At 39.8% G+C, this 16300-nt stretch overlaps 1 protein-coding gene across 1 annotated transcript in view; it reads right to left on the reverse strand.

The window, feature by feature from the left end:
• Positions 1 to 16300, reverse strand: part of ETV5 (ETS variant 5) — a 168066-nt gene that overhangs the window by 88533 nt on the left and 63233 nt on the right. The window contains exon 7 of the mRNA XM_029606457.1: positions 5552 to 5782. Within this exon, the coding sequence (XP_029462317.1) occupies positions 5552 to 5782 (231 nt within the window). The remainder of the gene's footprint in view (positions 1 to 5551; positions 5783 to 16300) is intronic.

A 16300-nucleotide genomic window follows, 5' to 3' on the forward strand; every position in this document is an offset into this window, starting at 1 on the left:
TGAGTGTATCTAGGATCTTTGGATACCTTATAAAAGGCAACTTTGGTTTGTTTACTTAATTTTGTCACCACGTGTTAGGAACAAATTTTTGTAAGTTTGTATATGTTGCCAAAACTGACAAGTGTAATTAGTCAAAAGTTTGTTAAAAGAATTGCATAAATAAATAAAAAAAAAAAAAAAAAAGTCATGGCTTGTGTTGGTTGTCCTTGAATCCAAAATTTCTCTTTCCTTTCAGCCCCTATCCCCTCCTTTGAAACAGAGTAATGTTGCAGTTGCATCAAAACGTATTGGTTAAGGATAGTAATCCCATACTTCTATTAAGGGTACTAACCACTGCACTGTGTTGGTCAGACCCATGTTCAGCAGTTCTGCAGAGTATAAAAGTCAGGGCCCTCGATTGCTGTTTTAAATTCAATTCCCCCTTTTCCCTTGCCATTGAAGCAGAGAGCAATGTTGGGGTTGCATCAAAAGTATCAAGGTTTATTTTGTTAAGGGTAGCCACTGAAGCACCAGCAAGTTACCCCCATGAACGCTTTGTTTCCTTTAGGACTTGGCCATAGAAGCAGTCCTGTGCTTTTTTCCTTATGTCCGCTTAACAGTATCCCAGACCATGGAAGTCGGGGCCCTCTGTTGTCTGAATCAGATTCCTCTTATCCCCCTGCCATTTAAGCGGGGAACAATGTTACAGTTGCATTAAAAGCATCAAAGCACTTATATCAGTAAGGGCCATAACATGTTTCTGCTGAAGGAATGCTTGATAGCCAAGTGATGTATGTTAATCAAATGGCTAGACAATGATCCTCCTGATGTACTTATGTGCAAGCTTCACATATACAATATGGTATGTTTGCAATTTCATACAGCTGTTTTATTCACAGTCAAAGCCAAGAAGACATTTCATACAATCTGGAAACTCTTCTTGCATATATTGACTCGACAACATCAACAAAGACTAAGCTTTTCTATGCAACAGAATCTTATGATGATCCTGGCTACGGGATCACTGGGGAGCTGGTATTAGTTCATTCAAATCACAAAGCCTCTTATTGACAGTTCTCAATGATTTTGGTTAGTTATTTCAAATTTGGAGGTTGCCTTGCTCTGTAGATGGATATCAATGCTGTATTGATCTTTGATTTATTGTTCCCTAAGTAATGTTTTTATAGGTAAGGGAATTGTTGGGGATGGAAATTATGTTTCTTGATTTTCCTTTGCTTGTACACTGTGAAATAAAAATATCAAAAAAGCTATTGTCATAAGTGTTCAGGATTTGGAGAAACTGGAATGGCTGCTTTCCTGTCACCATTTTATTGATCTCTGAATACTAAATTTTAGGGTATTATAAAATTATCACAATAGCTGAAAGACCTATAACAGATGAATGATTTTATTTTTTTGGGGGGGAGGGGACTTTGTAGTCCGTTATCTTCCATTTTAAATGACACTGAGTGGGTATTGCTTCATATCTCAAAAAACAATTTGAGAAGTAAAATACATAGAGAGGGCAATCACATAACATGCTGATTTGTTTTCTTTTAGCTTTCTGGAGTCTCCTTTAAATAAGTTTGATACTTTTGAATTATGTGCAAGTTCATCTAAAACTCAAGTTATGAATTGACATTTATTTGTCATTGCAGTTTGGCACATCAGGATTCTAATCTGGGAGCCAAGTTGAGGCTATTCCCTCATGACTATTTTTATAATGCTCCTAATTTCATAAAGGTCATTTTAGTGATATGCCAGTCAGCAAAAAAAAAAAAAAAAAAAATTCTCCATCCAAATTATGTCTTTGAAACACCTTGAAAGGAGATTGTTCATAAATCTGTCCCATTTGAAAGCACAGAGGTGCTCTAAACAGTTTACCCTCGTAAACTGATCTGGAGCAGCTGACAGGCAAGATTATTCCATTTCCAGTCATGGGATCTCATTACCCTTCTGACTGAAAACTGAGCACGCTGGTATGCCTCTTCAGGAAACAACACTTCCAGAAGCGCCACAGCCTGGGCATACTTTGGAGGTCACTTGGAGTAGGCAGACATGTGAGCCTTCCAGGTTACCTCAGATGCTGTTCCCATTCAGAAGTTTCTTTAATGTGCATGGATATACATAAAACCTCCAGGGTGGTAAACAAATATTTCTAAGCCTTTTTTTTTTTTGTGTGTTAGCAAATGCTTTCCATTTAGGGATGGCAGGAAGGCATTTCATATTGATCAAAATAGAATCGTGTGCTCACCTTTTTCCAACTCCTGTTTCTCTTGCTCTTCCCCTTCCCCCACCCCTTGAGATTTTAACACTCAAAATAAAGTTGATTTAAAAATGGAGCCTGCTATTCAAAAAAGTATAAGCTAGCAAACTTTTCCTGTTCATAACATTTGCTTTTGCTAATTTAAAAAATGTCTCACAAAATAATCAGTACTGTGTCCCTATCACATCACTGTCATTTAACAAAATGTATTCCATGCCAATGTCATAAGTACTGGAGAAAAACTGAGAAATCTACCTTAAATGAGTAAAAATACCTTAAATGATAAATATTTTACACTTATTTGTGGTGAAGTTAAAATTAGATAATTATTCTAGACTAAACAGATTATCTAATTCTATATAGCATCCTCTTCAATTCACATTCCAGTTCACAGATTTATCATATAGCTAGTGTTGTTCAGACTTTCTGTAATGCTAGGATTCTGTAGCTTCTCTGTAACCCAGAACTCTGCTGCAATTGGTGATGGGACAAGGATCTTCAATTTAGCTATAGATTAGAGGTCACTAGAGCAAAAAACAGCAGTAGTACATAATTCAGTGTCCAAGTAACATTAAAAAAAAAAAAAAAAGGAAAAATGATTTGTTATGACAAGCTAACATACTACTAGGAGAAAAGCAGTAAGATGAAAATTTTTTTTAAGATTTGAATTTTGTTTTTGCTCAAACACCTACACATTCATTATTTTCCAGATGTAAAGTGGATATTCAGTTGCTCTTCTTGGTAAATTAGAACTATGTATTCTCTTTTAAAATGTAGCCAAGATGAAAAAAGGGAAAAGAAACTAAACATGCTTACTACCTTTTACTAAATAACAAGTGTAAGAATGATTATGCCAGTACCCCTGCTGGAATGTCAACAATGCATCACTGACCCAGTACAAAACATGTGGTGTTATGAAAAGAATCCCTCCCTTTCTAGTATATACTGTAGGCCAGGGGTGGCCAGCTAGCGACTCGTGAGCTGCATGCAGCTCTTTGAAGGAGTCTGTGTTTCTTGGAGCAGACCCTGCAATCGTTACATGGCCAGCAGGCATCTCTCGAGCTCCAACTCACAAGACCTGGATGTAGAGAGAGAGATCTTCCCCATTCTCGGGAGCCTACCTGCAATGGAAGTTAGGTATTATAACTTCTGCCCAAAAGCTGGCTACTGTGAAGAGGAAGGATCGCCATGTGCAGAAGGGCAAGTTCTTGCTGGCGTAGCGCAGATGTTATTTCATTGCCACCACTAGTGTGTGAGCTGCATAGTTCCCCTGTTGGTGTCCGAGTTGTGCCACCACTGCTGTTGCTGCTGCAGCTGTAGCTGTCTTTACACCATGCTGCCGCGGCTTTTTGTTGAACTGCCACTGAAGTGACTGCCCAGGTCCGGAAACTACTACTCCACCCCCTCTGCTTGACCCTGCTAGGGCACTAATTCAGTCACTTGGCTGGGGATGAGGTGGGAGCGAAGGCAAAAGTGAGAAAAGAGGGAGATGGTGGAGAGAAATACGTGGTAAAGAAGAAAGAAGAGGGAAATAGAGAGGAAAAATGGGGAAAGCTGAGAGGAAAGCTGAAATGAGGGAGATGGTGAGAGGAGTAGAAAATTGGGGAAAGCTGGTATAGAGTAGGGAAGAGAGAAAGCAACACTGGACAAAGCATATGGGAAGAAAGATGATTGGAGTTAGGGGCAACCAGATCAATTGCCCCATGCTCCCATGGCACACAGGGACCCCAGAATGGAGACAAAAAACCCCCCCAACATTTAATCCCTCCCCTAATTTGCTCTATAAGACGCATAGACGCCCGGGAACAGACCCAGTTTAGCACACCATTTTTTTTTTTTTTATTTTCCCGCTCTGAATCCTAGGTGCATCTTATGGTCAGGTGCGTCTTATGGAGCAAAAAATACAGTATATAGAAGAAAAGTTTCTGGAATCCACATCCTTGGTACTATGAGGAACTGGAGCACAGGGCTCTAGTAATGCTTCTTCCTGAAAAGGTCTAGAACCTGAGAGTCCAATCACAGCATAATCAAGCCTCAAAATATACTTCTGGCCCATTCTGACTGGATTTGACAACTGGGGATTGTCAACTCAATGAGCTGTCTGAACATTGTATTTGGTGTCCCCTTTCTTATCAATAAGAAGCCCAGTGTATGGGATTTCCCACATTCTCTTCTGGTACATCCTGGAAGAATATGGATAACTGCTACTGCCAGCTTTTTCAAGGCATACAGATATTTTAGGATATCAAAGTGGTGTCTTGAGCTCACCCTCAACCTCCAGCTCAAAAGGAATGGCTTTATTAATTTGGACTGAGGAACCAAATAGGCACAGCTTCAGCACTAGTGCGTGGTGCAGCTCGTTAGTATGTGCATTGCCTGCTTCATGGAATTAGACTTTTCCTTCTTAACAATATAGGAGTGGAGCCTGAAATTCTGAACTTAATCTGCTTAGAGAAATATCCTTGTACAAATACTGCAGCTGGAGACATTGTGGCCTTGCCATAAACATTTGTAGTAGGTCAGTGATGGATATTTACTATTTGAATGGTCAGTGTTGGACATCTATTTGAATTTGGGACAGAACATGACATCACTGGTCTGAATCTGACACATGAGAAACATGCATAATTAAAATCAAAACACCAAATAAAGTTAGATGACCAGAAAAAACCTGAAAAACAAAACTGATAACTTACTGTCTACAATGGAGGGAAATAAAATATACAACTTTCATGCTCTTAAGTAATGCAACAGAGAAAAGAAACCAATTTGCATAAAAACTTGTCTAAGAAAATACAGAGAATGTTTTAGGTTATAAAAAAAAAAGAAAAAAGTTTACAACAAAATTGCAGCGGTGGGACAACCGAAGTTCACATTAATCTTCAGCAGCTTAAAATGAACTGAGGGAAGCAGTGGGGGCAATGGCACCATGGAATACCCATGCATGCATGGCAACTTTTCTAGAAAGTTCTGATAGAAATTCCATTTGTTGCCAAGCAAGATCATATGACCCAAATGTAGGGCTACTGTTAACTGCTCATCGTCAAAGAATACCTATCAGACTATTTTCCAATTTTTCTGGATTGCTTTCATTTGATTGCAATCCCACCCTGCTAGTGGATACTTTAATAATGAAAAGGGTTTCATTATCACTGCCACTGCCAGTTTAATCAGTTCAAAATACTAGATTTTCCAAAAACAAAAATGGAAAATGTTACCGTTTTCTTTCCCTAGATCCTTAAAACAATGAAATCCATCTTATTGCAAGGCCAAAACTGTTTTAACAAGGGACTTTCAGAGCCTTACCTGTGTTCCGCTGCATACTGGTTGTCAAGAATAGTCTTTGTCATCTGCAGCTGTGTATGAGGTAGCCGAGGAATGGCAAAGGTCTGCTGTCTCTGTTCACAAACTGCAGAAGGAGCATGCAGTGGCCGAACTTGCGCAGAATGGACAAGCAAAGAGTTTGAATGAGATGACAAAGAAGTGCTAGAGGCAGTTAATGGCTTGAACTGAGTAGGGAGTTTCCTATCACAGGCTCTGTGAATAGAGAAAAGGAAGATAATTAAATCAGGAACAATGCAGTAATGTTCCTTTTTATGTTGTTGCCCTGAGCAATGAAAATCTTGTCAGTTAGGATATAGTACATTAAATATATCTAAATTGCTAGCAGCCCCATGGGAATTTCTGTATCTCAGGAGGACATGGGCAAACTACTAAGTATTAAACAGCAGTTTCAGTTCAGTTGCTGACATTTCTCCTGTTCCCCCAACACATACATTTTTATAACTATCATGCAGACAATCAAATTTGGTTAAATATAAAAGCCAGTAGAGCAAGTTTGTTTAACAAACAGGGTTCTCCATGGACAGCAGGATGAATTAGACATGATACATTTACCCAGTCAATATTGGGGTAATTGAAGTCTCCCATTATTACTGCACTACCAATTTGGTTAGCTTCCCTGATTTCTCTTAGCATTTCACTGCTGTCTCACCATCTTGACCAGGTGGACGGTAATATACCCCTATCACTATAGTCTTCCCCGACTCACAAGGGATTTCTACCCATAAAGATTCAATTGTGCATTTAGTCTCATGCAGGATGTTTATCCTGTTAGACTCTATGCCATCCCGGACATAAAGCCCCACACCACCTCCCGGGTGCTCCTCTCTGTCATTGCGGTATAATTTGTACCCCGGTGTAGCACTGTCCCATTGGTTGTCCTCCTTCCACCATGTCTCTGAGATGCCAATTAAGTCTATGTCATCATTCACTGCTATACATTCTAATTCTCCCATCTTACTTCTTAGATTTCTGGCATTAGCATACAAACATTTCAAAGTTTGTTTTTTGTTTGTATTTTCATTCTGCTTTTTAATTGATAGGGATAAGTTAGAATTTTTTAGCTCAGGTGAGTTTTTAGTTACAGGCACTTGCACTACTTTTCTTATTTTTTATTGGAACCTCGCTGTTGGGATGCCCTAATTCTAATGCATCATTGGTATCCTTTGAAGATACCTCTCTCCGAACCATGTGCTGCTGAGCGACTGTCTGCTTTCCCCTTTGTTCTAGTTTTAAAGCTGCTCTGTCTCCTTTTTAAAGGTTAGCGCCAGCAGTCTGGTTCCACCCTGGTTAAGGTGGAGCCCATCTCTTCGGAAGAGACTCCCCCTTCCCCAAAAGGTTCCCCAGTTCCTAACAAATCTGAATCCCTCTTCATTGCGCCATCGTCTCATCCACGCATTGAGACTCCGGAGCTCTGCCTGCCTTTGGTGACCTGCTTGTGGAACAGGGAGCATTTCAGAGAATGCTACCCTGGAGGTTCTGGATTTAAGCTTTCTACCTAAGAGCCTAAATTTGGCTTCCAGAACCTCCCTCCCACATGTACCACGACAGCCGGCTCCTCCCCAGCACTGTTTAAAATCCTATCTAGGTGACTTGTGAGGTCCGCCACCTTCGCACCAGGTAGGCATGTTACCAGGCAATCCTCATGCCCACCAGCCACCCAGCTGTCTACATTCCTAATAATTGAATCAGCAACTATGACGGCCGACCTACCCCTTCCTTCCTGGGCTATAGGCCTTGGGGAGATATCCTTGGTGCGAAAGGACAATGCAGCACCTGGAGAGCAGGTCCTTGCTACAGGATCCTTTCCTGCTGCACCAGATTGATGCTCTCCAATCATGAGACCTTCTTCCAAGGCAGCACCAGGGCTGCTAGTCTGAAGTTGGGACTTGGCTACTCTGTCCCTGAAGGTCTCATCTATATACCTCTCTGTCTGCCTCTCTAGCCTCCAGAGATCGGACTCGTTCTGAGAGCCAGGAGCTCTTTGCATCTAAGTATCCTCGACCTATTATTTTTAAGGTGCTACACTACCCGCAAGCCTTAGCCATCCTGGCAGCAGCTAGAAACAAAGCTCCAGTTCAGTATCAGGGAAATACCCTTCTCTTCGTCCCGGACCTAGCAAAAACCACAGCAGAAAGACGCAAGGCCTTTCTAGCCTTTCGGCCACGCTATAGGAGCACACTATGGCCTTCTTTACCCGGCTCAAATGCAGTTTGTGTGTCAGACTAAATTCTTCCTCAAGCCAGACAATCTAGAAGCCTTTTTGCGGCCCTTGGAACAAGAGCTATCAATGGTTAATTGAGAAATGTTTTTTTTCTCACAGTTTAACTTTTTTTTTTTCATGATATGGCACTCTCCACCAAAAGGTATTGATATTTTCAACGCCACGAAGTGGTTTTGTTTGTTGCTCTTCTTATACCTCCCTTTGTCTGGAGCCATATCTGCGGTGATGTGACCCTCAGCAACGAGAGGCAGCCGAAATGTCCTCATTTCATATGTTCTACATGACGACTTCTGAGATTTTTCCGTATATATATTTGAATCAATATTTTTTGGTGAGATTCAGGAAGCAATTGGCCCGCGCTGAGACCCTTTGTTTTTTTTTTGTTTTTTTTTACAAACCTTCTAGTGCTGAGCACTAGTTAAGTACCCTACTGATCTTTTTACTACTTCTTTAGTCTCTTAACCATGCTTTTTTTTTTTGCTTTTCGCCCTGTTCAATTTTTGTCTCCCGCATCTCTAAAACTTACTTTGCTGACGACCTATCATCCATACTCCTTACGGATCCAACGCAGACCTCAATGGTTGATCATTCTTTGATTCACAATCAGTCCTTTTACTCATGGCATCATCTATTACTGTGTTTACATTTAGGGAAACCAGCTTAAACGGCTTCTCACACCCAATGAAAAGGAAGACAGTATTATCCTATTTACACTCTTTGCATACTGATATCACTTTTATCCAGGAGACATCTCTCAGCAAGTGAAGCACTCAAATTACAACAATGGGTATGACAAGTTTATTTTAGTCCAGCGTGCCATAAAAAAAAAAAAAGTACCACTATTCTGCTACATAAATGGCTTGGAGCGCAAGTCATGCATCAGTCAGCAGACCTGGAAGGGAGGTGGAACCTGTTACAGTTTACCATTTCCTCTGAAACATTCACGCTTCTTAATATATATGCGCCAAACACTGATGATCCGGTATTTTTCCATTCGACATTTGCTCAACTTCTAGCTATCGACTCACCTCAATGCATCATAGGTAGTGACCTTAACCAGCCAATGGACCCTTTCTTGGATAGAAAAACATCTGCTAAACCCACTATATCCAAGTCTATTACAGCACTGCGGCATCTGCTTACCACTTTCGGATTATCGGACCCCTGGCGCTTAATTCACCCCACTGATAAGGATTTTACTTTCCATTCTTTTCCCCCACTCTAGGATCGACTTCTTCCTCACCTCATGCACTTTAATACCCAGGATATCAGATGCAAGAATCTGTCCAATTTTAATTTCCGACCACGCGGCAATTACCCTCACTTGTACTCTACAGACGGCTATTCCGATGGACCAACAGTGATGTTTCAACTCCACTCTCCTGGCAGACGCTGAGTTTTTAGAATTGCTCCAATTAAAAATTTCTGAGTATTTTCATTTTAATACTACCTCGGACGTCTCCACTCCTACCATCTGGGCTGTCTTTAAAGCTAACATCAGAGGAGATATAATCAGCTACTCTATTCGCCAGAAGAAATCTCAAAAAGCTGCTTTGCATACTTTACACAAATAAGTTTCCTCTCTAGAACAGGTTCATATTAACAATCCCACAGCTTCTTCCCTACAGGAACTACTTAAAGCACAATACCACTACAACCAATTGTTAAGTTCTCAAGTAAAGGTGGGACTTTTTCGGTCAAACGCACTCTTATGCGGAAAACAATAAGTGTTATCGTCATACCTTAAAAAGAAAATGGAAAAGAAACGAATTGTTAAAGTCCTATCTTCAACTCAACGTTCAATGACATTGAACACATATCCTTCAGGTTTTCAGAGATTTCTGTGCTTCATTATATCAATATGAAATTACATAGACTCCAGACCTGCTCCATAAATTTCTGTCCACACTGTCTCATCCTATATTGCCGGAGACACAAGCGGCTCTTTTGGAAATGCCAATAACGGAAGGAGAAATAAAGTCAGCTATTTCTTCACTCTCTACAAGAAAAGCACCGGGCCCTGATGGTTTCACTTTGGACTTTTATCAAGCTTTCCAAAAGGACCTTATCCCACATTTACATAATTATTTTTCCTCTCTCTCTTCTCATCACGCTGCAGCTTTGACATTTACTAAAGCTTGTATTTTAGTAATTCCAAAGCCAGGTAGAGATGACACAAATGTAGCAAACTATAGACCCATTTGCCTCTTGAATACAGATTATAAAATATTTGCAAAAATTTTAGTTACCAGACTTTCCCAACCTATGTGTTCTCTTATTCATCCCGATCAATCAGGATTCATTAAACACCGACTGATAGCTAACAATATCCGCCTTTTCTTCCACATACATGAACAGTCACACTCCATTTCCGAACCCATGGTCGCAATTTCCTTAGATGCAGAAAAGGCATTCAACCATTTCGAATGGCCTTTTTTGTTTGCAGTCCTTAATTGGTTTGGAATTGGGCCTACGTTCACATCCTGGATAAAATTACTCTACCGATCCCAGACTGCTTTCTTATACATAAATAACTTTGCTTCTACTCCATTCTCTCTGTTTAGAGGTACACACCAAGGATGCCCTCTTTCCCCACTTCTCTTCAACCTGGCTTTGGAACCTCTGCACCTGGCGATTCATTAAACTCCATCTATTGAAGGAGTAACCATTGGTTCTGAAATATATAAATTATCTGCTTATGCTGAAGATGTGCTTCTTTTCCTAACTAACCCAGCTTCATCACTAACCCATCTATTTGATCTGATCTCTTCCTATTCTTCCCTCTCTGGATACAAGATAAACTGGCATAAGACTGAGTTACTCCCATTGAATTATTTGGGATCCACAATAGATTTCGCTCGCTTTTCATTACAAAAATTAACGAACGGGCTTAAATACCTTGGTATTAAATTTTACACTGATCCAATAGTCACAACAACCAATGGGGAAACAACTATTTTGCAACAATTATGCGAGGCAACATTAAAGTGGTCTCCTCTACATTTATCCTGGTGGGGAAGGCTAGAAACCATCAAAATGGTCTTAGCACCAAAAATTACATATCTCCTCTCCATGATTCCCATTTTTTTTCCCTAGAGATTTTTATATGCAAATAGACAATTTTACAGTGATTCCTTTGGCGAAATAAGACTCCTAAAATTGCACTTGTTAAATTAAAGGCTACAAAGCACAATGGACAGGTGAACTTTCCTGACTTTTACGCTTCCCATCAAGTGTTTATTTTGCAGCAAGGTTATCACCTTTTTAATACTGATCCTGACTTTACAAACCAACCTAGATGGTTATCTATTGAAAACAATATTTCTCCTTACCCCACTGAACGCTTCCCTGGATTGCCTCTTCTCCTCAGACATGCTTCCAACCCCATATTACGATCGTTACACCGTGCTTTTTTAGAGCTCGAGGCTCTACGCCCGCTTAACACCTACATATGGCGCGCCTCCAAGCTGGCTCCCATTTGGCATAACCCCCTTATCAAAGTTGGGGAGCGCCCCCTTAATTGGCCAATGTGGCAAAAATCTGTTATTTGGTTCCTCTCCTCTCTCTTCCATGATAATTTAATATTGCCTTTTGCTGATTTCCAAGATAAATTTGGGTTACCCAGAACTCAATTTTATGCCTGGTTGCAATTACAAAGTTCTTTACCTCCATCAGTCCTTCAAGAGTTACATGTAGATATAACTTCCTACCTTTTAACTATATTTATTTAATTAATTATTTTTATATACTAACATTTGATCTCAATTGAGATATCACACCGGTTTACATTCAGGTACTGTAGGTATTTCTCTATCCCCAAAGGGCTTACAATCTATGTTTTTGTTCCTAAGGCAATGGAGGGTAAAGCGACTTGCCCAAGGTCACAAGGAGCAACAGCAGGACTTGAACCCTGGTCTCCTGGTTCATAGTCCACTGCTCTAACCACTAGGCTATTCCTTCTCCCCTTTTACCCCATATTTGGAATATGGGGTAAAAGGCCATCTGGCATCCCACTTCTACAAACTCCTAAAGGAACTATCTCCCAGGCGTTCACTAAAACAATTATATCCGATATGGTCCTCTGAATTTACACAGGCTCCAACAGCAGACAGCTGGGCTTATGTATGGAATGTGTCTACCCGCATATCTTTATCTTCCAGTCTAACTTAGACTTCCTATTTCATTATCCATAGAGCAATTTGGACTCCGTGGAAGCTCTGTCGGGCAGGTTTGTTGTAATCACATGCTTGTTAGTCCTGTTCCACCAGTAAAGCCACTCTCAGTCATATGCTTTTTTATTGCCCCTATGTAACCACTTTTTGGCAGCCGATATGGTCTATTGTTTCCACTATCCTAAATCTACATCAACTTATTACATACTCTTTGGTCATTCTTAAAGGGCAAGCCAGTCTTTGAATCTTCCCTTGCCTCAATGTAAATTAGTAGATTTTTTGATAACTGTCAGTCTTCATAACATTATGTCTAACTGGAAATGAAGTGACCTACTCTCAGAGCTCCTTTGGTGGAATTCTGTATGCTTATATTGTAAATATGAAAAGGCAATGGCACTCAAATTTAATAGGCTAACACAATGGACACAGGTGTGGAAGCCCTTAGATACCTATACTGCCTCCCTATCATGACATACCAGTATAGATCAGCCTCACACACCATGGCACCAGGACAAGATGCTTCTTTCTTCTCTTCCTCTTCTATCCTTATGCCTCTTACTTTTATCTCTCGCCTACTTTCCTAACCTATTCCCCCCCCCCCTTTTTTCATACTTTCCTTTTATGACCCCCACCCCTGCTCAATCGCAGCAGCAATGAGCATTTGACTTTGCACTACCAACATCATAGGATTGACATGTTTCAAATTAATGTTTTGTAACCCTTTTATTTTCTGTATTCTAAATGTTGAACTCTTCACAATAAAAAAAAAGATTTAAACAAAAAAAAAAAAAAAAGATTTCTTGGAATGTGAAAGGTCTCAATACATATACAAAAAGGAAAAAGCTAATACTAGATGCTGTACGTATGCAAGCAGATACTATTCTCTGCCAAGAAACACACATATGCAAAAGACACGAGCATTTAATGATCTCTAAATATTTTCCCCCGGCAATATTTTGCATCCGCCAACGCATCGTCTTATAGCAGGGTATGCATCTTAATTTCCCAAAAAGCAGCCATCGATGTAAAATCAGTGTTGAGGCACACGGATGGCAGATATCTAATTATAAAATTCAAGCAGGGGACAGAAATGTATACAGTAGCTGACATCTATGGCCCGAATACCGGGCAGGGGAGATTCTTGGATAATTTTTCAAGGATATTAAAACAAATGGGCAGAAGGGCATATTATTTTAGGTGGTGACTTTATCACCACCAGATATCCATACCTAGGTAACAGTAGGAATGCTGGAGGGCACCTAAAGTGGAAAGGAAGGGTTTGAAAGCACTGATGGAGGATTGGGGTTTGATTGATGTCTGGAGGCTGTTTCATCCCTCATAGCATAACTTTACCTTCTTCTCAAAACTGCATAAAGTTTATTCTAGGATTGACTTCTTTTTGGTGGACAAGCCACTGGTTAAAGTGGATGACTCACGGATTCAATCCATCACATGGTCGAATCATGCGGCTGTTTGGATATCCTTGCAAGGCCTGGGGGCAATTTGGGCAAGAGAAGTGTGGCGACTAAATGAGAGCCTACTGGAAGATACAGAATTTTGTGCACAATTACGTAAAGAAATGGGAGAATATCTAGCGGACAATGAGAATGGAAGGTCTCGGTAGGCAGCATTTGGGAATGCTTTAAAGTGGTAGCCAGGGGTAAAATCATAGCTAGAGCATCCCATTTGAAGAAAATAAGGTCAGAAAAACAATTGCATCTATTAGAGAAATTAGCCAAATTAGAAATTAAACACAAGAGAAATTTGGGCAAAAAACTAGGAAGGCAATTGGATATTGTAAGAGCAGAATTGAAAAATTTGGATGCAGCAGGAATAGTATTCCAGTTAGAGCGGGTTAAACAAGACACCTTTGAAAGTGGCAATAAGGCCAGCAGACTATTGGCTAGGAAATTGAAGACCAAAACGATGCAGAACCAAATTTTCAAGATTAAAAATAAGGATGAAACAATGCTTTCAGAGACAGGTTCTCTCAGTACTATAAAAAGCTATATGCCAACTGGTCAGATATAAAAAGTCAAGATATTAGGGATTATCTCAACAACATCCAACTCCCATCATTGGACAATAATCAAAAAGGCCATGTTGCATAAAGAAATTTCAGAGCTCGAAGTGACAGAAGTCTTATCGAACTGAAATATGGAAAAGCACCAAGTCTGGATGGATTTTCCACAGGCATCTCAAGGAGGTGATTGTAAGAACTTTGACGTCAGCTTTTAATAATTTGTCTGCAAATCAGATTGCCAAGAATACGAATACAGCAGGCATAATGGTGCTCCCAAAAGCAGGCAGGGACGTTACCCTATGCGGTTCATACAGACCCATCTCATTAATCAACAGATTTAAAAATATTAGCAAAATTTCTGGCCAATAGACTCCGGGGAGTAGTGGATACGCTAGTCCATCCAGATCAAGCTGGGTTTATGCCAGGCAAATTAGTGGCAGATAATGTCTATAGAGTTATAGACAATCTGGAAAGCACAAATTTCGCAGGTCCCAATGGCCTAACAATAGACTAGGAAAAGGCTTTTGACATGGTCCACTGGCAATACTTATTTACCCTGCTAGAGAAAATAGGTGTAGGAGGGAATTTCACGACCTGGATAGACAAACTATATAGCAACCCAAGCACCTGCCTATAAGTAAAGAGGATACTCAGAAGTATTTCTGATTGGCCGTGGGACCCATCAGGGCTGCCCATTATCGCCACTGCTTTTTTCCCTATATTTAGAACCCTTGGCTATTAAGATCCGAGCAAATCCGGGCATACAAGGGATCACAGTAGACAACCAAGATTATAAATTATCTATGCTCTTTAATAAATAGAGACCATATTTAAGCATTTTGTCAAATTTCAACGTTTTGATGGTACAGTTTGCTACAACAATGGTTTTGTTACTGATAGTACCATGATTTCAATAAAAGCTCACTGTAGGGTTTTGTTGATAGTAAATGTTTTTCAAGGGAACATAGAATTAAATGCAATAACCAACAAAATCTTAAAAACAAAAGTCAAAATATGACCTGTGCATGTACAGTAAAATCTGGAAATGTACATAAAACCACTGGGAGTAGCAAGCACTCTAGAACAGTCACGTGCATGAAAATATGCAACTATGTTTTAGGCTCTATAATTGAAATACAACTTAAAAATCTCACATTTTATCAGCTGTTTATACAGATATTTGATAAAGTTTCACATCAAATTAGTTTCACTAAAACTGCCACAGGCATATTGATATTCAACTGAAAAGTGTAAAGGCTTACACAATGTGTACATGATCGTAGCAGGTTGCAGTCCTATCATTTATGTCTCAGTATTGTACATATCCACAATGTAATTTAAGTTGGGCCTACATGTATTATATGATATACATTAATCAGGCCTGTAGTATAACTGCATCTTTCTCTTGATAATATAGTTTTGTGTAACTTGCTTGCATGTCTGTATTCTTGCTGCTGTACACACTGCACTGATTTGAAGCAGTCAGCTGCTGTAATTATCTCACAAAGACCTAATTACAGCCTTTGCCAACAAAGGCTAAAACCAGCAAGAACAATCAGAATAGATAAAACAGATACAGAGAGAAAGGAGAGGTGGGAAATGTCTGTAAAGGTATGGACACTTTCTGTAGTAATATAACTGTGTAACATTCTTGCACATGTATTTATTTATTCTGTGTACACATTGCCCTGATTTACTGCAATAATCTCACACAATACAGGGACATAAATGACCCAATTTAGCCTTTGGCAAAAAAAACATACAATGCTAAAAAGAAACATTAGGGGCAATCAGCAGTTACAAAGAGAGAAAAGGTGAGAAAGGTTTATAATGGTGTGAACCCTTTCTGTAACATTATAACTGCTTGCACATCACAAATTCATTATTGCTATATCTGCCTTTGAGAAAGTGAACTCAGGACCTGGCATGTCACTCACTAATATGATGATGAATTTGTGTCTGAAAATTTTACCACCCACCTTATTCAGATTTGCTCCACATCTGGTCACACTCTAGAACAGCTGGTGGCACGTGTGCTGGTAATTGTTTCCCTCTTTCCACTCATCCTGATTCATTTTCTGATATACTTAAGACTTCTATCTGTACTCTTTATTTCTATTTCTGGTGTACTTACCTGGTTTAGGAGCCTTGAACTGCAAAATTTGGCACCTGGAGTTCATCGGGAACAGCTGTCCATCTGCTGTACCACAAATGAATAAATAATAAAAATAAAAAAAAGACTTGTGGTCCAGCTTCGTAGCACATTTGTATTTTGCTAATAAACCTTTCCAAAT

The sequence above is a fragment of the Rhinatrema bivittatum genome, chromosome 6 (genome assembly GCF_901001135.1).
Source record: "Rhinatrema bivittatum chromosome 6, aRhiBiv1.1, whole genome shotgun sequence".
NCBI lineage: Eukaryota > Metazoa > Chordata > Amphibia > Gymnophiona > Rhinatrematidae > Rhinatrema > Rhinatrema bivittatum.